Raw genomic sequence first — 21,367 nt, 5'->3', positions numbered from 1 at the left:
AAAGGTACGTACTGCAAATGGAGTAAAATGTTTACCTCAAATGGTTACCAGTTTTAAAAAAAAAAGGAAGAAAGAAAGGAAGAAAGAAAGAAAAGTGGACTTTTTTGGGCAGGTCTAATTAGTTCCAGTTGTGGGGGCAGTGTCAGAAGAGCGTTGATTGCGGCGTGCCATGTGCAGTGACTCAGAGGGACTAAATTAGTGCCACAAGGGCAACAGGACAGTCTAGGCAGTCAAACTCCGACTGACCAAAAAACACAGAAACCTCAGATACACCCTACCCAGTACACACAGTGACATGTGGCAAAGGATGATTGTTGATGTGTGTACCAAAGTGAGTGAGTGCGTGCGTGTGTGCGTGTGTGTGGACCAAATGTCCCCATAATGATATAAACATCTGAAAAGTGCTGGCATTACAGGGATATTTGCTGGTCCCCATATATCTACTTGGTTTTTTTTTCTGTTTTGGCAAAACAAAAAGTATCAAAATATTTCTTTGGTCAGCGTTAAGGTTAGGGTCACTGGTTTGGTTATTATTCTTTAGTTACAGTAAGGTGGGAATCAATGAAATAGATAGAATAGTCAAGATATAAATACAAATGTGTGTGTGTGTGTATGTGTGTGTGTGCATGTGTGAGAGAGAGAGAGAGAGAGAGAGAGAGAGAGAGAAAGAGAAAGAGTAAAAGACAGTCAAAGGACTGCATATCATGTCTCTTATGGGATATCAGGCAATGTTACCTGACTTGGTTAACAGTATTCATTAATACATTCAGCCTGCATTCCTTAGCTTCTCTTATTTCCTGTATCGATCAATACTGAAAAAGTCCCCATATCAGTCCCAGGGACTCAGCAGTATGGTTCTGGATTTGCACGGGCCCATCTGTTTCAGCACTCCAACAAGTTCAGTAATCAGGAGACAGGCTGGATCAGGTGTCAGAGCTCTTGGCGTAACGTGAAGGTCGTGTGGGCAGAAAGGTGGATGTGTGTGGCTTTCTGGACATGAGAGATACTCTGCTAGGAAACACATCATTACTCTGAACTCTCGTGGTTGCCACATCTAATTCTCTTATATTGATCAGTAAGCTCTTGATTAACTCAATCTCTCACATTAATTCAGGGATGGATTTTTTTTTTTTCTAAAAAAAACCCCCCAAAAACCCCCCGCAAAAACAAAACTATTTTCTTGGTATTCACAATTACAGGAGATAAAGGGCATGCCTTGACCTCAGATCCTTCTGGGAATAAACAAGTTTTGTGTTTTTCATTAACTACATACTGTTGAATCCCAGTCATATCAAAATTCCAGTTACCCTGAGACTGGAAACCCATCTTATCAGTTTCAAAGGTCTCTCGAGGCCCGCTGCAGCTAAGCTGAGGGACTGATAAGATAAGTAAAACTGACACAGAGCATTTGTAGCTACTGTTTTCTTTCTTTCAATAAAACGAGTATGAAGATAGCACTGGGCTCATTTGAAAGATTTAGTCGGGCATGTTTCAGCTTAGTATTTTGAGTGTGTGTGTGTGTGTGTGTGTGTCTGCATTTTAATCAGGAGGAACATGAAAGACATTTTGATGGTGAGAGTTAATGATAATGACAAATATTTGTGTGAGAATACACAGCAACGTTTCACTGGGGTTATTTATGCCATCGTGCACTGAATGTGAATGTGTGCGTGTGTGTGTGAGTGTATGTGTATGTGTGTGTGTGTGTGTGTGTGTGTGTGTGTTTGTGTATGCGTGCCCATTTGGGTATGAGAAACTTCATCTTCATCGTCCAGTTCTGGCTGCTTCGAGAGCACTGACAGGTTGAATAGTGCTACAACAATGGCAACTGTACGTGTTTTTCCGGGGGTTAGGTTTCCAAGGAAACAGCTGCGACATCGCAGATTTGGCCAATAGTACCCTCATTTCTGAGCCCCTAATAAAATACCATCTATTGACTAAAACTGCAGCTATGTCAGTATGTTACAGTTGGCAACCGTGATAAATAAAAGCCGCTTTGGAACAAACAATAAGACAACAACAGGCAAACTATCGAGCCAAAGCGGTTGGTGACCAGACGCCTTGTGGGAAGAGCGAGTTAGAGGTGCCAATGCTGACTAAACCACTAGGCTTTTAAAGAAAGCTGAAACAGGAAGCCTGCATGCTACACGTCTGTGTCCTCTGATTGGCTGGAGGAGAATGGGATGTCAAAGCACAGAGAATCCTACAAGAGTCAGAAACTGGATCACAAACGTGCAGTAAGTACTGAAAAGGGGCACACGATAAGACGACCTTCAAAAGAGAACAAACAAAAACCTTTGGATACCTGAATCAAAACCGCATTATGTGAAATATAAGATCATTATAAACTAAAAAAAAGAAACACCAGTAGTTGGGCAATAGACCACTGACATCAAAAGCATCCTCCTGCTTTCCCACTCTACATGCTGTTCTGCAGAACCTGAATCTAGTGGCAAATATCCTGTTGCGCATCACTGGCAAATCAGGTCTGGTCGCAAACCAGCAAAACCTCTTCTTCTACACCTAAGCCAACCTACTGGGTCTTCCACCAATCACAGAGCTCTGGGGTGCATACAGCATCCTGTTTATTTGCATATAATAAGATAGGCTTTCTGCATACGGCAGAAAACCCACTGCAGAGTTTAAAATAAAATAAAATAAAACAAAATAAAACAACATTTGCTTCCGTAACCATATTGCTTTCACTTCCTGGGCTGGCATTCTCTTATGGGCAGACTGGAATTCATAACAGATTAGAAACAATCACGAGTGTCTCTTTTCTAAAGCTATCCATCACTGGCTGTGACCTTTCAGTTTCCTCTCTAACGGTGATAAAGTTTCACTTCTCGATGAAACTGCGTTTGGCCTAGGAGCCATTTTGGTGCTTGCTGTTACTGCACAAACATCCGGGGATGCTGTCACGCTCTCTTTTGTTTGGAATAAAGATGAAAATTACTCGACAAAAACAACAGCAGGCGTCTGAGGTGCTCTTCCTGTTGTTCCAATGGGAGATTAGACAAGTTATGCAGAGAATGTATTTTGATTCATTCAAAAAGAATGCATGTCCAGTTAAAAGAGTCTACAAGGGCTTTGACCCTTGACATTCTTCACATGCACGTCAACTAAACAGCGTGATGGATACACAACAATATGACTGTTTTTGTTTACGCTCTTCATGATGACAGCAACTCCATGGCCACGTGTTTCACATGTATGTCACTCAAACTGCCAGACAAGTCCCAAAGCCGGAGTAGACTCTGCTACGCTACAGACAGGCCTTTGACTGGACTTTAAATCTGTTTGTAACGCCACTGCGCTGTTGTTGTTGTTTTTGAGGTTTGAGAAGCACTGAGATATACAGTAACGTTTTTAGAAGCAACCTACACAGAAGACTCTTGATGTTTGGTACTAAATACAAAGTCAGGATGTCTTATGAGACAAATACTTACGGCGATCTCCCTGCATGCAGACATGGATATTCCAGTGCCTTCAATTTGTTTCAGTGCGTATTCCTTCTCGTCCTTCCTACAGGGCCAGAAAGAGATTCAACGTTAGATTCAAGTCTCTGAACGCAAAGTAATGATTTTCAGTTATGACCACTCTCCTCTTTAGGAGAGGGGGAGACTTTCTCTGTCCCTCTCGCTCTGCAGGGAGCAATATTCTGTTAAAGTCACCCTCCCCCCTCCCTGACATCCAGGAAATATAAAAACCCAAATCTTTAACACCACAGCAACATAAACGGCAAGTCAGGTAAGCCCATCTCTCTCAAAGCCATACTTAAGTGCCTGTGTGTGTGTGTGTGTGTGTGTGTGTGTGTGTATGAATTTGGCTGGCAGTTCTGGTTGGCCGGCAAAACACAACTGAGGTTTTGAGCATGATCACAGAGTCTATGCAAAAACCGTATGGCATGCGATGTTCCTGAGGTAAGACCAAAAACAAGCACTTTCAGTAACTTTTTATTATTATTATTATTACCGCATGTGCCAGATATACACTTAGCCTAGTGCTTTGAGTCTCCAGCACAGTTGTACGAGGTTAAAGATAATTTCAGGAGTAATTTTGGATTTTGACACTGTACAAAATTTTGAAATCTTCACCCCATGTTAAAACTGTCTCAACCTAAAACATCTTCAGCACATAACAAGAAGCCTGATGAAGCAGCTTTCCAGCTTATAACTGTAGATGTTTCTAGAAATTACACATGTAGGGATAGCAAAACATCTGTACGCTCACTACACTCACTGTAATTTGGTACTTAAACATTTTGCAAATATGTAGTTAGAAATACAGCAATTTGCATCAACACAGTCACAACCTACAACATTTGATGGAAGAAGCAGATATGCTGTTGTTCTACCCTTGGGGTCTCTTGTGTTATGCATTTACTTAATCAGGCCCTGAGAGTATGAGAGTACACATATTCAAAAAAAAAGCCTTAAAAATGTCTTTTTGCTTTTCTGCTCAGTGTTTAAATGAACTAAGCAGACTGTGACAGAAATGCAATCTGTACACATGAAAAAACACAACTTCTCCACCTAATCAGTGGGAAAAACAAAAACCAACAACATCTTTAACTCTGGCATGCCTCTGACCTTCAAGGGCACTGACATCCCAGACAAAGGCCCTGCTCAGAGGCTGACAAACCACAGCAAACAGGCAAACAAAAAAAGGAACAATACATGAGGTGACAGAGGTTTAGGGCCCCCCTCCTCGTCCTCCATCAAACCCACTGCCCCACTGCTGCCCTCCTTCTCTCTCTGTCTCTCCCCCTCACTTTCTCTTTTTCACCATTTATTTCTGTCAAACACCGTAAAAGCTGGTCTTTGATTAAAGCTTTGAAAAACTAGAAAAGTGAACTCCAGCGGTTTTGGGCATTCATGTCTGACTAGGAATCCAGGAATCTGTTGAAGGAGCTGGTCTTCTGTCTGAGAGAAGAGGGCCAGAATCAGGCCTACTTAAGCCTTCAGTGGACACATCAGCATAATGATGGACCTTAAAAACTGGTCTGGGGTCAGTGGGCACACTTAAGGCCTGATTTAATCAAATTACCATTGGGACAGAACTGTGGTGATTAATTATTATGTTTGGACATTCTTCTGTGATAAACTGGCAGCATCACCCATGTTTCAAGCTATATTATTTAACTAAGGAAACCAGTTTAAATTTGTTTGTTTTTTTTTAAAAAAAAGGTCTTTCACCAGGTGGACTGGTGAAGTGATTTCAGTCAGTTTTGGTGCATAAAGATTGAGGTGCCTCTGAAGCTCAGACAAGCTGATCTCAGATCTGCCTTACTTATAAATCAAGGGTAAGTATGAAAAAAAATCATGTACAGCTGAATCATGTACACACAATTTGTTTCTAGCAAAAGCTGGTTCTCACAGAATTTCAGTTGAAGTTAAAATGCCCTTACACACACTTTAAACTGTACATAGCTAATGGAGACATCTAAGGCACTGTAACATCCTCACAGGACCTCTGTGTTTTAAATACTTTACTGTTTTTCATGCATGTACATGAAACATTTAATCATACAAAAATGTGCAATGTTAAATTTAATCTTTGATGAACGATTCACCAGCTCTTACACTGGACGAACTATCTTTTATTCAGAGAAGAACAAAAAATATTTATTGCTTCTCTGGGAAAATCATTTTGTGTCTCTGGTATATCACATAGAGATGAGGTAGGTGACAAAGCCATTACTGGAAGAGGCATTAGACACCAGCTCACACACTTTGAAAGTTGCATTGCAGCCATTTTTCATTTTCTATAATAAAATACCATGAACAGACTGTTGCTCTGTAGAGGCACTCAGTGAAATATGGTAACTACGATATGAATTCTTTCACACTGTCACATGGGAAGTTTGGTTTTCTCCGAAAACAAAATGATGCTTAGAGGTTCAAATGAGGTACATAATGGTAATACAATGAGGTCTGGATCTATGCACAAACGTCATACAAATACCAAAAGCAACGCTGCTCTCGAGGTTGGAAGATGAATATCGGCCTTCAACTGATCCTTACAACAAGACTTGTATTACATAAAATGCTTCTAGCAACTTCCTTACACTTTCGCTCTCAAAGGTAGGAGAGACAGACTTGGGTTGAACCAGAGCCTACGGAAAAACGACATTCTTTCTGCAGGAAGGCTGTCACTGACAGTAACTCAACGCACTTACAGTTCAAGACATGAGTCATACCGTGGTATTCAATAAGATAATGAAAGGTGAGGTATGCAAACTGGTTGTATCACATGGTCTACACCAAATGGTAATTACACTGAGATTACAGTGTACAGTGTACATTACACTACTCATTCACGTAACACATTTTATTATACAGAGAACGTAAACCAGAAACTCAGTGGAAACTGTCTTGGACAGACTGCATTCCTCGATGGTAAAAGAGAAGAAAGGCTTACCGGTGGAACTGTTTTTTCAGACTTCCTGTATTGGAGTGACTTTTAAAAAAAAACGTCTCTTAGTATCCTTTCATAAAGTTTTATTTCGCTGTCTTGTTTAAAGCAGAGCTGTATTTAGGAAGAACTGCTGTTGTGAAGAGGCTACGTAATCATGCCATTAAGTTAGAAAAGGAATAACATTTGTGTACCAAACCTTGATCAAGTGTAAAACACAGCCAACCAATTCCCACACACACTACAGCGATCACCTGCATGTCAGACAATGATTTCAGGGACACTTTTCTTTGAAGAGAAATCACACGGCCACTTGTGTTCTTCTCAGTTACACCCACATCAGCTTTTGTTATATGCATCTCAATAGCACAAAGTCTGTTTCTTAATCTTTGGAATTACAAACTGACAGAGAGAAACTCTGTGTTAGTTAGGAGAGGGTCTAGAGGGAAATTACTCCTCAAAATCATAGTCGGCTCCACTTCTCTTTCATCATGTAGGATATTCTAAGTTTTAAGGCAATTTGGCAACAGAATCAAAGTAACACTGTACCAGTTTCAATGACCAATGTCATTTACTAATAGCAACAGAGTACACTGACTGATCTCTGTCGCATTCTGCTATATTCCCCATGGTTTTTCTGTAAGATTATGCATTTCTGTCAATGTGATGTTAAAAATTTACTACCACTCAGACCAAGGCCATTTTGGTGAGGATACTCACTGCACAAACTACCTGGGAGAATTCTTTCCACACTATTATAAGCTAACATTATTTGGTGCAAAACCTATATAAGACTGGTTTCATTGTTTCTGATACATTATAAATATGCTGACTAATCCTGGACCCTGTCGCTGCTATTAAAAGTTGTAAAAACTTGTACTTTGTCAGCATAAATTAACACCTCATTTCTATAAGCTAAAAGTTGAAAGAACACATAATCATAGTGCGAATGAAAAGATGTTGCAAATGATTCTCGGCCGAACTGATATATCTTTAATTTATTAATCGACAGAATCCAATAGCGCAACAGAAACGGCACCCGTCTTCAGCCCAAATCTGTCAAGTGATACGTGCCTGTAATGTTGCATTGCTTTAAACTTAGTTTAAAAAGTGTGTCCTCCCCCGGCAAACTGTTATTGTGCTTTTTGCTGTATCAGTTTAAATAAAGAATTTTTAAAAGTAAGAGCATCGCATAATCATTTAGGGCTGTTTAAAGTACGGATTTGTTAAAAACAAATGAATTACATTCGTGATACTTTGCCGACTGTGTCTGCACCTGAAAGCGAGTTCAGCATCTTTTTAACCCGACTCCAACAAAAGAACTGCTCTGAACCAAAGCTAAATATACCTGTAATGTGAATGCACAGATAAAGAAACATTTGCTTATCCGCAACTGGAGACTTGTTAAATAGTTATGCATGTCGTTACGATGCCTTCCCTGTGAACCATCTCACATAAAAATAAACATCATCATCCTCACGATGTTGTTTTGGGGGAGGACCGTTGTGAGTGAGTGAGAGCTAGATGAAAACAAAAACAATCATGGGCAGAGCTCTAGGCCATTCAAACAATTTACCTGCACGTCCTGCAAGATTAGAGAGCGTTTAATAAACGCTTAACTTGCTAATTGAGCAAACCAGTTAAAATTTTCTTGTTATCTTACCCGTCTTTGCGCTTTGCTTTATAAACATGTCCGTAGGTGCCTCGACCCACTTTGCAACCTTCATATTCGAACAGATCTTCCACTTTCTCCCTTTCGGCCGCGAGCTTTGTTTTGAAGTCGTGATCCATTTTAACCCATAAATATTTCTTAATTTACAATAAAATAAAATATTAATTATTACATGCATTAATTAAATAATCTGGTCGTTTTATTCCCCCACCATTTCCTTGTTTGGGATTTTGGTCTGCTCCGCTTAATGTTCACTGGCTCGTTGACGTTTTTTTATTTCTACGCACGGCTTTATGGGAAATGTAGTTTTCTTTGATCGGGTATGTGATGAATCCACATGAGGTAAAAAGCTCTATAAAACTACAATCCGCACATCGCGTTGCGGTTACTGCACTTGCGTAGTCTTATTTGCTCTCCAAAAACTGCGGGTGTCAGTTTTGAATATTTTAAATTTATCGTTTTGAACCACTGTTTACTGTCTTGATGGTGGAAAGGACACAATTACTTTACATTCACAGATAATATATTTTACTGGAACACCACTAGACTAAGCGTTACGGTGAGGCACAATTTGCGCGGGCGCGTGTTTTCACGCTACAGTAAGAATTGGCGATATTAAACAGATTGAACCTTTTATGTGTTCTCTCCAACTACTCAAAATGTGTCCAGTGTTTCGTAGACTTATTCATATGCCTTCTATTACACATTATATCATAAATTCGGGGGTTATGTATTAATTTATGTATATATTGGTTACTGAATTATTTAATACCAATATGTTATCATACCGAGTCAAATAGTAGTGAACCCACAACACAGACAAGCGAGTCGTCTCGATACGACTCCATTCCGAGCAAATTCCTCTGCGCATCCCTAGTAGGATTGACAGCTGCTTGGACCATTAGCAACTTTAGAAGGAGGAGGTCCTTGACTCCAATTTGTCTATCTTGAGAATGACGTATCCGAGCAGGTAATAAAACCAGTGCGCACACCAGGATCAGCGCTTTACACAGTATGGCCGGCGATATTAGCTAGCACTCGCTCACAGTATTCTCTGTAAAAGGGGAAGACGGCAAAAAACCAAGAAAACTAAGCTACATCTGGATTGCTCAAGGACTGTAGTTACTTAAAAAACTATAACTCCCAAGCAAGGACTAGTTAAATTTGACATCACAATCCTACAGATTAAAATTTCTGTTGTTGGTATCTGTTGTCTCATTATGGAAGAGAACGGTGCACACTTCTTCGAAGGGACCGAGAAGCTGTTGGAGGTGTGGTTCTCCCGGCAAGATGAGACCAAAGGAACAGGGGACCTCCGCACCATCCCGAGGTATATATCAAATTGGTCGAAATTAATGAAAACTTAATTGCATCTCTGTTGCGCCTCAGTGAAAACATGAAATTATGCTCTTGCTTTTGCCAGTTAAAACGAGATTGGCAGCATCGGTTTGATCTATTCAGTCACCTGAAGACACTAGGAGATCAAAACATTATGAAATACGTGGATTAAAGTGTGAATTTTACATTGCTGTTGAGTGACAGTGAATGGCTGTTTAATTTGTGCTGCGTAGAGACCAGTTCGCTAACGTGACGTTAGCTGATCAAGACCATCCCCCATGCTGTCATTCATTTGATTTCATTAGCTTTTATCTAAAGTTTTTCGTCTTTTTGTCTGAGAAACCACAAGATCGGACACATCGTGATTAAAAATAATTGTTTTGTTCTGTCTGAATTATAGATTTTGTGATAGCTACTCAAACCAGACGGCTAACCCCGTGCGATTTTTCCACCTCATTCCGACCTTGCGTGTAAACGGTACATCTATGGGGGCTTCGAGTGTTTTTAGGCCCTTTAACGGTCAAATTAACGACAGGTTTCAGAATGATCTGACATTTATTGACAGAAATATCACGCATCGAAACGATTAACGATGTCTGCTTAGGCTTGTAGAAAATTTTGCTGATTAACTTGCCAGTAACGGTCGTCAGATGACCCTGTTGGCTGACTACTCAACGTGTAGGTATTGAAGTCGAATGGTTGTCCTGTGGCGGCAGGTTTGTACAACTGTTCGGTAACGTTATTACTTCCCTACAAACATCCATCAAAGCGGTAGTCATAACGCTTTCTGTCCGTGTTCATCAAATATCAGGTGTTCTTTAATTCACTTTATCATTAAATGACTGTATTCATACAGTCACACATACAATATTTGCAGTAATATCGCCACATTTAGGCAGCGTCAGGCTGTTTTAAGGGAGGCTAGACTATTTTTGAAGGAGGCTTTTTCATTAAAAATCAAAAAATGAGAGCGAGAGGGAACAAGACGGCGTGAGACATGTGGGCCCGAGCATGTGGTAAGCTAGTGTTCTCCCCCCACACTGCAGTCGGTTGGGGCTATGATTGTGCCGCATTGCCTCCCCCCCTCCTTTCTCTATGGCTTTTATTGACGGTTGGCAGACTAACGTTAGATGCATTACCGACACCATCCGGATTGGAGTGTGGAGCTAAAACCAAGGAAGGTTTCCCACTTAACCCCTATACCCCTAATTATGAAATGCTATGAAGTCATCAAAAGGGGAGAGCAGGCAGCGAGAGAGATGTGATTCGAGTACATCAATAAAAATATCATACGCTTTAAATGTGCCTATTGGTCACCCCTAGTCACGAGCTCATGATCTGCAACAGCCGTAGTTAAGTAATGAATGAATGTTGAAACATTTAACGTGACTATATTTCACGTACACAATTACTCATATCTTGTCATAGTGCTGAAATTAGTTGTCCACCGGTAAATTACGGAATGTTTGAACAGCAAGGTTTAAGTCCTGACAAATGACCTCGGAAGTAACTAGAACTTATTACTTTCCTTATACTTTCTATTGCGTAACACAGAGAGGGGGATAATTTTAACCTCAACGACTATTGCAGAAATTATTACTTAAATTGCTCGTCAAGAAGGAAAGATTTGCATGTTCGGGCAAAACTTTTTTGATTCATGGCCGAGTCGTTACTTAATATCAAAACTTTTACTCTTCATTTTCAAGCAAATCTACCCAGCTACCTCCCATGTGAAAGTCACGTTTCGTCTCCATGCTGTAGAATCTCCTCCCACCCATCTGATTGGTTCAGAGTTTCGGCCGCTAAAGTAGGAGAGCAGGAAAATGCTGCGAACGACGAACGAGCTTCCACCAAACCTTCCTGAAATTTGTCGAAATTTGTTTCGCTTAGAGGAATAGTTTTATCGGCGGGTTATCACTATAATTTGTCATTCTAATAATAATCTTTAGTGCCGCAGAAAATAAATATTAAATGTATTTTTAGTGGGGTTTTTTTTTTGGAAAGAATGCAAAGTTAATGACCGCTAATGAATGCCCGCCGGTGTTTTATCTCTCAGTGAGTATCCTTGAATTCATTCTGTGTATTTCGCCCAGTCCACTTGGATACGCTCGTTGAACTTCTCTTGCAAGTTCCAGGACAAACCAATTTCCAATCTGGACTGCTTCCAAGAGCTCAAGGGTTTTCTCAGCTCTGGAACCCGATAAGTGTAGCTACAGTTTCAGGGAGGGTCAGAGCGAACCATTGCGCTGAATGAGAAAAAGTATTTGCTTACAGCCAGGCAAGATTAATTGCTCACAGAGTCGCTTGTCAGTGGATCAGGAGGACTGGAGCTTTGTCAGTGTCCAAATAAGTCGACAAGGGCATCTGATTCATAAATCTGGCCTGCTCTTTTCTCTGCAGTGCAAAAAAACCTTGCTTAGTGAGACCTCATGGCCATGATTACACAATTTGAGTCATGTTCACGGAACTTTTTGTCATTTAAACACAATGTTTGACATGCCAAAAGCTCTGTGTTACCAGTTGGAATAAAGTACATTTGGATTTAACTGTTTTTGGTGTAGTTTGGCTGCTCTGGTGAAAGTGGTTTAGGTAGAAGGTTTTTGAGGAAATAAAAAGAAAAAGGTCTCTGGTCAGCACAGAGAGGTGGGATGTTGCCATAGTGATAAACATTGAGCTGTTTCATTCAAGAGAGTACTTGGCTGAAAAAAATTAGACCATTACAGGGTTTCCAACCATGTTGAAAATATTGAAAGTATTTCAAATAAATTGCAAACTATTATGATGTAATTTCCTCTGACTTAGGTGAAGTGAGTGTAGTGTAAATATAGGAGGAGATTGGTTTCAGGGGACACTCGTGGATATAGGAGTGGTGAATGGTGTATTTTTAGATGTTTAAATGAATGGGTTCACTGACACCTGCCTTCTTTCTGTTTTTGTTCTCTCTCTCTCTCTCTCTCTCTCTCTCTCTCTCTCTCCTCTTATCTCTCTGTGTTGGAAGAAGCTTGTCATTGTCACTCATTCAGTTACCATATCCTTGCCTCACCTCAATTCACACAAGTGTCAGTGTCACAACCCAGAAATAGCAGCACTCTCTGTTTCACACAGCAGGCAGAGGAGAGAGTCTCTAACAGTTGCTCTGGCCTGACTTTTGGCAACCCTTAGGCTGTCAGAGGGTTCTAGGAACCAAGAGAAGAATTGTTTTGTTGTTGTCAACTGGTTTGTGGTAGCGCTCTTTAGCTTCTTCAGGGTTACACAAATGAATGACACACTTAGCATGTGTTTAGCTCTGCAGAAATTAGTTGAATTACTGTTCAATAGAGGTACCAGACATTTTGATTTGGACATGCTACATATATGTTTGGCTGGACTGATTCTAATGTAGTTCTGTTTTAAAGTGAAGTAGATGTTTTTCACCATCAGTCTGAACGCTAATTTTACATTTAGTATAGCCTAATTTTCGTTTGGCTGTTCTGTGTTTGTTATAAAGACCCATGTGTGTTGCCAGCCAGGTCCTTTGTTCTGTTCAGAGGTGTGACGTCACCTGTGACCAGGGGTAGCACACAAACACACACAGAGCTAATGAAGCCTATGCTCTGGTTCTCTGAGCCTCTCGTAGCTTGTGCTACGCGCTAGCTCAGCTACACACAGGAATACGAATGAAACACCAGCAAAGAAACAACACAGTCGCTAACACTTCAGATTCAGGTTAGCCATGCCACTCAGTCTTTCATGCGCACGCACCACACACACACACAGACAAAATTGCTCTTAATATGTTGCCATGGTAACCTGTTACACTGAGAGCTATCTTTATGATTGAAGTCAGTCGTTTGGTAGCCCTCTTGTAAAGTGGATGGAGGGAAAAAAGGGACATTTTCTCAGTAATGTACTTCCCAGGATTGTATGTGAAGTGTTTCTCCACAAACAACCCTTTCCTGGTTCCTTTTGTCTCTCTTGCTGACAAGCATACCACACACACACACACACAGAAACACACAGTGAGTGGTACCTGCAGTGGGTAGTGGGAGGGGAAGCTTTGGTGTTGTAAATCATGTGGTTGACAACTGGTGCAGCTGATGGAGAGTAAGTACTGCAGCACACAGCATGGCGCTAGATCTCAGAACAGGAAAGAGTGGGCCACGGCACAGCCTGATAAAGATAAGGCCATGCTGCTGAGTCAAGCCCATGACAGTAGACTAATAAAATACAACTTGCGCTCTCGCTAATGCTCATTAGTGAATGATTATGGACCATTCAGACACCTCCAAGGAGCAATTTCATGAAATCTACTGCCAGCGATCATTTAGCTACAAATGCAAATGGATGGGTGGAGAAACTGAGATTTCTAAGATTAACCAGGAAAAAATGCAGTTAAGCATGTCAAACCTGCACTTATCTATCTGAAGTTTTGACACTGAACTAGCCAGCTCATGAGGGAATAGGCACATTTTAAGAATTTTAGTGCTTGTATGATGTATAGCTTGAAAATACTGCAGACAGGACTCAAATGGATTTTATAAATGCGTGACTTGTCATATATGAAATAAATGTTTATGTTTTCTGTTTTTTTTCCAGGTTTGAGTGGGACAAACTTCTGGAGAATGTGCATTGTTTGATCATTAGTGTGACAAAGACTGACAAGCAGGAAGCATATATACTCAGGTGAGTTTGTGTGTCAGGGACACATCACTCCGGACTCTTCTCCACCCTCTTTTTTTTTTTTTTTTTTTTTTTTTTTTTCTTTTTCAAAATGAAGTAACAGACCAGACTGGGCAATGATAAACTCTATCTACCCACAGCCTCCGCCCTGACTCTCACTAGGCCGGTCGCTTGTTATTATTCCGTGGAGGACTTTTTTGGGGATTTGAGAATCGGAGACAGTGGTCTTTTCCACACTGGACTGTGTGTGTGTGTTCATATGTTTGTTGTTAATCTTAGAAACCATGTGATAGATTGCCTTTGGAGAATGAGAGAATTTAAAGAACTTGCTTTGTCCGGACAAGTAGGCAGGGAGGGGCAGTAGAAAAGGCTCATTTTGTTGTAGCATCATTCAGCAGCTCTCCTGCCTCACACACGTTCACAGCGTCACCTCTGCAATGACCTTTTGACCCGCGGATATTTGACAGCATGCTGCAATGGGGGCTTGTCTCATATCGTCCCTGAGTTTGACAGACTTTCAGAGACACGTTCTTCATCATTGCCTGGATGGAGAGACATAAGCAAGGAGTGAAGGTGTGGCTGGCAGTGAGACAAAAGAAAACCACGGAACCTTACCTGAGGTTCCAAAACAGAATGTCCGCCTTTATTAGGATCAGTGGAAGCTCTGGTTGCCTGCGCAGTTGTTGACTTTCCTTTTGAACCCTGCCCTTGAGTTATTTTACGCTCCTAATACTCAGCCTTGCGTTAATCCTGTCTGATGAGAGAGGGAAAACGCCGGCATGCTCTGGTTGGTAATCTAGCCAGTGACGGGCTCAGGTTGATCTGCCCTGCCTGTTCCTCGGACCTCTGCTGTCATGAAAAGTGGGAAACAACATCCACGCTAGAGGTAAAAGGCACTCAGCCAATGTCCGCCCCCCCCCCCCCCCCCCCCAACACAAATCTTGCGTTACGATTGCAGGTTTTTCTTTTTTTTTTTTCTTTTTTTTTTCTGCCGATGATTCATTCTTAACTTTGGTTCAGTGAACGCCAACAGGTTTTCTCCACACTTCCACAAAGTGTTTCGTAATTCCTGGATTATCTGCCTGAGGCTCTGACTCATTGGAGCTAGAGCTGGTACGCTCTTCTTTTCGCAGAACGTGGGAATGTGGCCCAGTGTGGTGTTCTGCTTAGCCTCCCCCTGCAGGTCAACCAAACAAGCACATCTAATCTGTAAGGGTGTGGGTTATTTCAGCCCATGGCCTTTGACAGCCTCTGAACAGATATCCTGGATGACTAAAACCTAATCTCTTTACTGCGTTCACTGATCATACGCGTCCTCAAAGGCGGTGTTACCACAGGGTCAGAGGAGTGGCTCAGGTGAAACCTGTTTGTGTGTAGAGGCTGAACGAGATTCTAATCGCAGTCCAAAAATGGTGCTGCCCATTTTTAGGGAGTACTTTAGCTTCTCTGTCCAAACAAGTCTCTCCCTCTCTCTTTGATCTTGTAAAGTTTCCAATGCACTGGCCCATGTGTAAACACTCTAAAACAAATACCGAATGTGAAAGTGATTCTATTGCTGCAGTATCAGGTCTATAATAATAATAAAGATGATGATGATGTTGATGTTGATTTTGATGGTGAAACACACAGTAAACGCAGGCTTCAGACCACAGGGGCTCCGGTCACTAATGTGTTTATTTCTCTCAAGCTAGACGTGTCACGCTTATTGTTTTTGTAAAGAGTCTGTGTTTTGATTCCCACATCCGATGTTTGTTATTTGGATGAGACATTTAATGTCTTGTTATTGTAATTGCAAATCATAAATAGGGGTTGATTATTGTTTGTTTTTAAATCTTGTCTAGATTTTATTCCTTTTGATGTGAGTTGTTCAGTCTGTGATTGTGAACTGTCGGCAGTTGATTTGTAAACGGTGATTAGAGCTGTGTCGGACTAAAAGTTGATGCGTCTCCAGTCGTGTCTGGCTGTCTGTCTGCAGGGAGAGTAGAATTTTATTAGACCTGAGTGAGGCTGAAAGCTGACGTGCGTCTCTCTGTCGTGTCTGGTTGTCTGTCCACAGTGAGAGTAGCATGTTTGTCTCCAGGAGACGTTTCATTTTGAAGACATGTGGAACCACCCTCTTACTGCAAGCACTGGTGCCTCTGCTGGAGCTGGCCAGGGAGTACTGTGGCTTCGACACCATCGAGGTATGCCTCAAAAAAACGCTTTTAACTGGACACACACACCACCCAAAAAGAAAAAAGGGCAAAAAAAGTCACGTAAAAAGTATATGGAGGTAATGAACCATGTGGACTGTAACAATAAATTTAGGCAATAAACAGGGGGGGGGGATCACATTGTGAAAACACAGCTCTACTAGGGAATCAGAATTTTAAAGCCTGACTGTGTGAACTGAGCTTGTTACTTTGATCTTTTTGCAGAATTTCTTTTATTCTCGCAAGAACTTCATGAAGCCAGCACACCAGGAATTCCCCCACCGGAACTTCCAGGAGGAAGTGGAATTTCTCAGCCAGATCTTTCCGAGTACGTTTTCCCTCCGCCCTTGGACGAGCCGCTTGTCGTTTCACACTCAAGATTTCCAATACCGGATCACGATCATCATCTGTGAACTGCCTAAGCTCAGGACTAAATATTTGCATCCCTTATTTGAAACAGAATGAAATTAATCCGTTGGTGTTTATTGATTGTTTAATTTGTAGATGGAGCAGCCTACTGCATGGGCCGTCTGAATTCTGATTGCTGGTAAGGCGCCACTGAAAGTCTCCATTTCCGTGTGAATCCAAATATTATTGACGTCTGTACTTTATAACAAGATGAGCCTTTCACGACTGGGTTGTTTTTTTCTTTTTTCTTTGTGAAGGTACCTGTTTACTCTGGACCTGCCTGAGTACTGGGAGAGCGAGCATCCGGATCAGACGCTGGAGGTTCTGATGAGTGACCTGGATCCAGCGGTCATGGACCAGTTTTACATGAAAGACGGTGTTTCCGCTAATGACGTCACTCGTGTAAGCCACGCTCAGAATCTCGATGTCTAATTCACGATTCGGCCAGCGTTGCCCCGTACAGAGATCCCGGGGTTCAGTGGCGCTGTAAATACATTGAAGTCACTGTTTTGGTGACGATGATATGGGAGAAGAGTTGTTATGTTTCAGTCCCGTGGTGATTGACAGTTGTAAATCACTGTGTGCGTGAGAGGCCTGTGGTATTGATATTTTTTTCTACTCTGCCCTGACAGATGAGTGGAATTCGTGACCTGATACCAGGTTCTGTGATTGACTCCACAATGTTCAACCCTTGTGGATACTCGATGAATGGAATGAAAACGGATGTAAGCTGATTTGAAAGGGTTTTTTTTTCTTTTAGTTCTTTTCATGAAAAGGCTTTTTTTTAATTTATTTTTTTAATTATTTATTTAAAATTGTGTTTGTGTTTTTTTTTTTCTGGTTTTGTTTTTAGGGAACTTACTGGACGATCCACATTACCCCCGAGCCAGAGTTCTCGTACGTGAGCTTTGAAACCAACCTTTCCCAGACATCCTATGACGATCTGATCCGTAAAGTGGTGGATGTCTTCAAGCCAGGGAAATTTGTGACTACGCTTTTTGTTAACCAGGTATTCTATCAGTGTGGGCTTTGAGTTACTTATACCACACGCAGGATTTCAGAGATAATTATTGCATTTTTTTTCTCTCTCTCTCTCTTTCTGTATCTCTCCCCTCTTTTTTCCAGAGCTCCAAATGTCGCAGTGTTTTCTCTTCCCCGCAAAAACTCGAGGGCTACAAGCGTCTTGATCGCCAGCTGGCCCAGTTCAACGATTACAATTTCGTCTTCAACAGTTACATCAAGAACCGCCAGCAGAACCAGCAGAGCTGAACACCAACCATGAAGAAGAAACGCAAAAAGAAAGCCGGCCGCGCACGACTGGTGTCCTGCCGCGTCGCCGGGCTTTGTCCTCCACCGGAGGAGAACCCCCCTCCTCCTCTTCCTCCTCCCTCTCCCTCGTTCTGCTGTCGTTTTTTTGAGTTTCCTGGCTCGAGTCTTAGTGTAACCTCGAGTGTAGAGTGTATGCATACTTGTACCTATGGCATAGATATGTTGCATGAAAGCTCTGTTGTCTGTGTAGATATTCTAGCTCACTCTTGCGGTGATCCTGAGGTGCATGTAGAGAAGTTAAACACGCTCTGTTTGAGAACCTCTTCCTTCCCTGACCACCGATTACCATGTCGTCTTCCCTTCCTCCAAGTGTCCCCCCGTATCCCCCACAGACAGGGTTTCCGACCCCACTAGGCAAGGGCCCTGACATGCTCAGAACTAGTCACCTATTCTGCTAGAGTCCACCGGCCCTATTAAATTACACTTGACCGACAAAAGCGAATGCTGTCTCTTTGTAGCCTCAGAATCTGCTCAAATCTTAAGTTATCTTTATGATTTGGATGCAATGCACTGGATTTTTTTTTTTTTATTTTATGTTTTTTTGTTTATTTTAATCATTTCGGCCTCCACCAAGCGTTAGTGTCGTGATGTATCTTGTGTTTAAGTGCAAAAAGTCATTATTCTGTTTTGTCTCGCCTCACTGTACTTGAAGGTTTCCAAAATCATTTAAGAATCATTTTCTTTAGAAGTTCTTTTTTGAATGAACGTTAATGCCAAAATGTCCTCTGTCAAATAAAAATAAATTTATAACCAAGTGATACAGTGGTTTGAACTGACTGGGTTGCAGTCAGTAGTGAGTACTGAATTGAGAGTTTTGTAGCTGCTGTGTCTGAGTTTGTCCACAGCAGCCTTTAATAGCCTGGAACCCCCCCTTCCTCCCCTCCTCTCCCTTTGACAATCACCTGGCTTTCTTGTGTCCCTCCAAAATTAATCTGGACTGTAAGCTCTGTTATGATGACCCCCCCCCCCCCTCCAAAAAAAAAAAAAAAATTGAGAGCAAAATGACAAATTCTGACCTGTTACGTTTTGACCATGTATGGTCATGCACTTTAATACTGAAGACCATCAAGCTTTTTTCAAGCCTTTTTTTTTTTGTAATTGACAATTGTTTGTCCAAGTTGAATGTAAATGAGAATGTGGGTATGGAGTTGTGAGCAGGCTGTCCCTGTGAATGAGTGAATGTGAAAAGTCCTAAGAGAAGGCTCCTGAAAAGGGACTTTGTTCTGAATGTACGTGCTGAGGGCACCTTGGGTTTCGGGTCAGAACAATGCCTGCTGCCGTCCCTTGTTTAAGCTCATTGTTTTTGGGCCTGGCTGGTTCCCCCCTGTTCAGTCTCTATTGGTCCGCCCCCAGCAGAAAGGTTCCGGACTCTGGTTTTCGCGGTCCTGCACGGTTCTGACCTGAATTGAAACAGTGAGACTAACACTTTGCTTAGTGCTGCGTTCGGCCAGCAAAGCATTTTTTCCCCCCTCTATTTGCAAACAATATACGTCCATCACACTCACTCTTTCTCTTTCTGTCTCCCTCCCTCTCTCTCACTTTCCTTTTTTTTTTTTTTTTCCCCCCACAGCTGTAGAGAATTGAGAAGCGCACAATAGGTGGACTACCTCTCTGAGCATGTCAGGGTTAACCCGGATCATTCTACAATGTAACCATCGCCCAAACTGCCATTTTATTAATTAGTGTGCGCTTGCATGCAAAATTTCTTTTTTTTTTTTCCCGCCCCACGCATTGAATTGGTCCCCAGATTTGACTCTCTTGCACTTTTTAGCGCTTTTTTTTTTTCTTTTTTTTTTGGTTTCTCTTTGTTAACCTGGTGGAAAGAGAAGCCCCACGAGGCCTGTGAGTGGTAGTATCGTACTGCTTGTCATTGGTATACTGCTGTTGTTCTTTAACTGTATGAAGTTAAACAGTGTGTTTTCTACTACACCTCTCGTCTGTTATTCACTGAGATTTAGACTGGAGCATCCAGATAATGGGTTAAGAGAATGTATACTGACTGGTTTTATTTCATGTCATTTTTTTTTTTTATTCAAATTTTTTTTTTGTCTCCTTCTCACTTTCCCCCTCCCTGGAACAGCGCTGAAAGATGGTTCTTTGCTGGCCTCTGGTTTTGAACCAGTGTTGCAGTGTGGGTCATTCAAGGTTTTTTTTTTTTTTTTTTTTTTTGGTATTTGAGTTCTTACGTTTTGATTGGCTGATCAGTGACATTGATGAAGCTTGTTGGGACAGAGTGTAGCATGAGACCTTTGACACTGACTGCAGGGGCTAAGGGAGCATTTTGTTGTTTGGTTTGAAAACGCCACCCCCCCAAGCGACTTTCAGGTCAGGTAGAGCGGGTTTGTCTCGCTCTTTAACGTCAGTATCTCACAGTGTAATTGAAAAAGGAAAAAAAAATGTTACCTGTGGACCAGTAGAATTAGAGAAGTTTGCATTTCAGGCAAGGAGCTGTGTTAAGTTGACAGTTGGAATGGCTTCCCTCCAGACTTTGTTTTTAATTGTTCGTACTTTTTCTCTTGGAGTGGGTTTTTCAGTTTGGCCTGCTGAGGACCAGTCTTTGCCCAGTCCTTGCCTTAAATGGAATTTCAAAAAGAAGCAGTGATATGTTCAGAGAAGCTGACGTTAGGAGCTTTGATGTTACAACAGTAAAATAACAGATTTTTCCCCTTTTATTTCTGGATGAAGTCAAAACCTGATTTAAGGGTATTTTTTTTTTTGTTTTGTTTTTTGTTTTGGTGGATACTCCAGTTAAAATGGTTTGGAACAATGCTTTTGTGTGGGGTTTTTTTTTTTTTTTTGAATATACAAATAAATTACATCTCGAGTATTTTTTTTTTTTTTGTACTAGGACATTTTCTTTTTTTTTAAAATGACTTTTTGTAAGGAATGCCTTTATGCTGCGGACCAATTAAATAAATATGCTTTTTTTTTTTTTTTTCTTTGTCCTATTTTCTTTGTTAAAGTGTGTTCCAAACTAATTTGTACTGAAGTTTAGAGGTGACTTTTGGAAATTAATTTGCATCATGTGTAGCCCCTCTCGCTCTCGCTCTCTCTCTCTCTCTCTCTCTCTCTCTCTCTCTCTCTCTCTCTCTCTCTCTCTCTCTCTCTCTCTCTCTCTCTCTCTCTCTCTCTCTCTCTCTCTCTCTCTCTCTCTCTCTCTCTTTAAGCATGTAGCTTCTAGGGGGCGAGAGACTGTAAACCTCTTCTGTGGTGAGGAAATGGTGCCGTTTCAAGGACTTTGGGTATTGGGATGTGTTGAAGGGAAACGTAGCTGTTCTATCTCTCTCTTGCTATTCTATGGTTGGTCAAGATGTGCTACATATATCTGTACTACTTTAAAACGCTTTCAAAT

The 21,367-nt window shown here is 41.4% G+C and overlaps 2 protein-coding genes across 5 annotated transcripts in view; one reads left to right on the top strand and one right to left on the bottom strand.

Annotated features, from left to right (window-relative positions):
* The window catches only part of cdk19 (cyclin dependent kinase 19), a 35,622-nt gene extending 27,414 nt beyond the window's left edge, over positions 1–8,208 (bottom strand). For all 3 annotated transcript variants that reach the window (XM_030782061.1, XM_030782062.1, XM_030782063.1), the window contains exons 1-2: positions 8,081–8,208; positions 3,450–3,525 (exon numbers count right to left, since the gene is read on the bottom strand). In XM_030782061.1, the coding sequence (XP_030637921.1) occupies positions 3,450–3,525; positions 8,081–8,208 (204 nt within the window). The remainder of the gene's footprint in view (positions 1–3,449; positions 3,526–8,080) is intronic.
* A 906-nt stretch (positions 8,209–9,114) lies between these two features.
* Positions 9,115–18,061, top strand: amd1 (adenosylmethionine decarboxylase 1). Of its 2 annotated transcripts, XM_030781354.1 has the most exons (9): positions 9,115–9,419; positions 14,003–14,089; positions 16,143–16,269; positions 16,504–16,606; positions 16,783–16,825; positions 16,944–17,088; positions 17,319–17,411; positions 17,540–17,695; positions 17,812–18,061. In XM_030781354.1, the coding sequence occupies exons 1-9, from the start codon at positions 9,310–9,312 to the stop codon at positions 17,953–17,955; spliced, it is 1,008 nt and encodes a 335-aa protein (XP_030637214.1). In that variant the 5' UTR covers positions 9,115–9,309; the 3' UTR covers positions 17,956–18,061. The 2 variants fall into 2 exon arrangements, with proteins under 2 accessions (XP_030637214.1, XP_030637215.1); XM_030781355.1 differs by lacking the exons at positions 14,003–14,089; positions 16,143–16,269; positions 16,504–16,606; positions 16,783–16,825.
* Positions 18,062–21,367: the final 3,306 nt, after the last annotated feature.

This window comes from Chanos chanos, chromosome 8, assembly GCF_902362185.1.
Source record: "Chanos chanos chromosome 8, fChaCha1.1, whole genome shotgun sequence".
NCBI lineage: Eukaryota > Metazoa > Chordata > Actinopteri > Gonorynchiformes > Chanidae > Chanos > Chanos chanos.
Note: the sequence above shows the minus strand (reverse complement) of the source record. Positions and strands in the feature narration are given on the sequence as shown.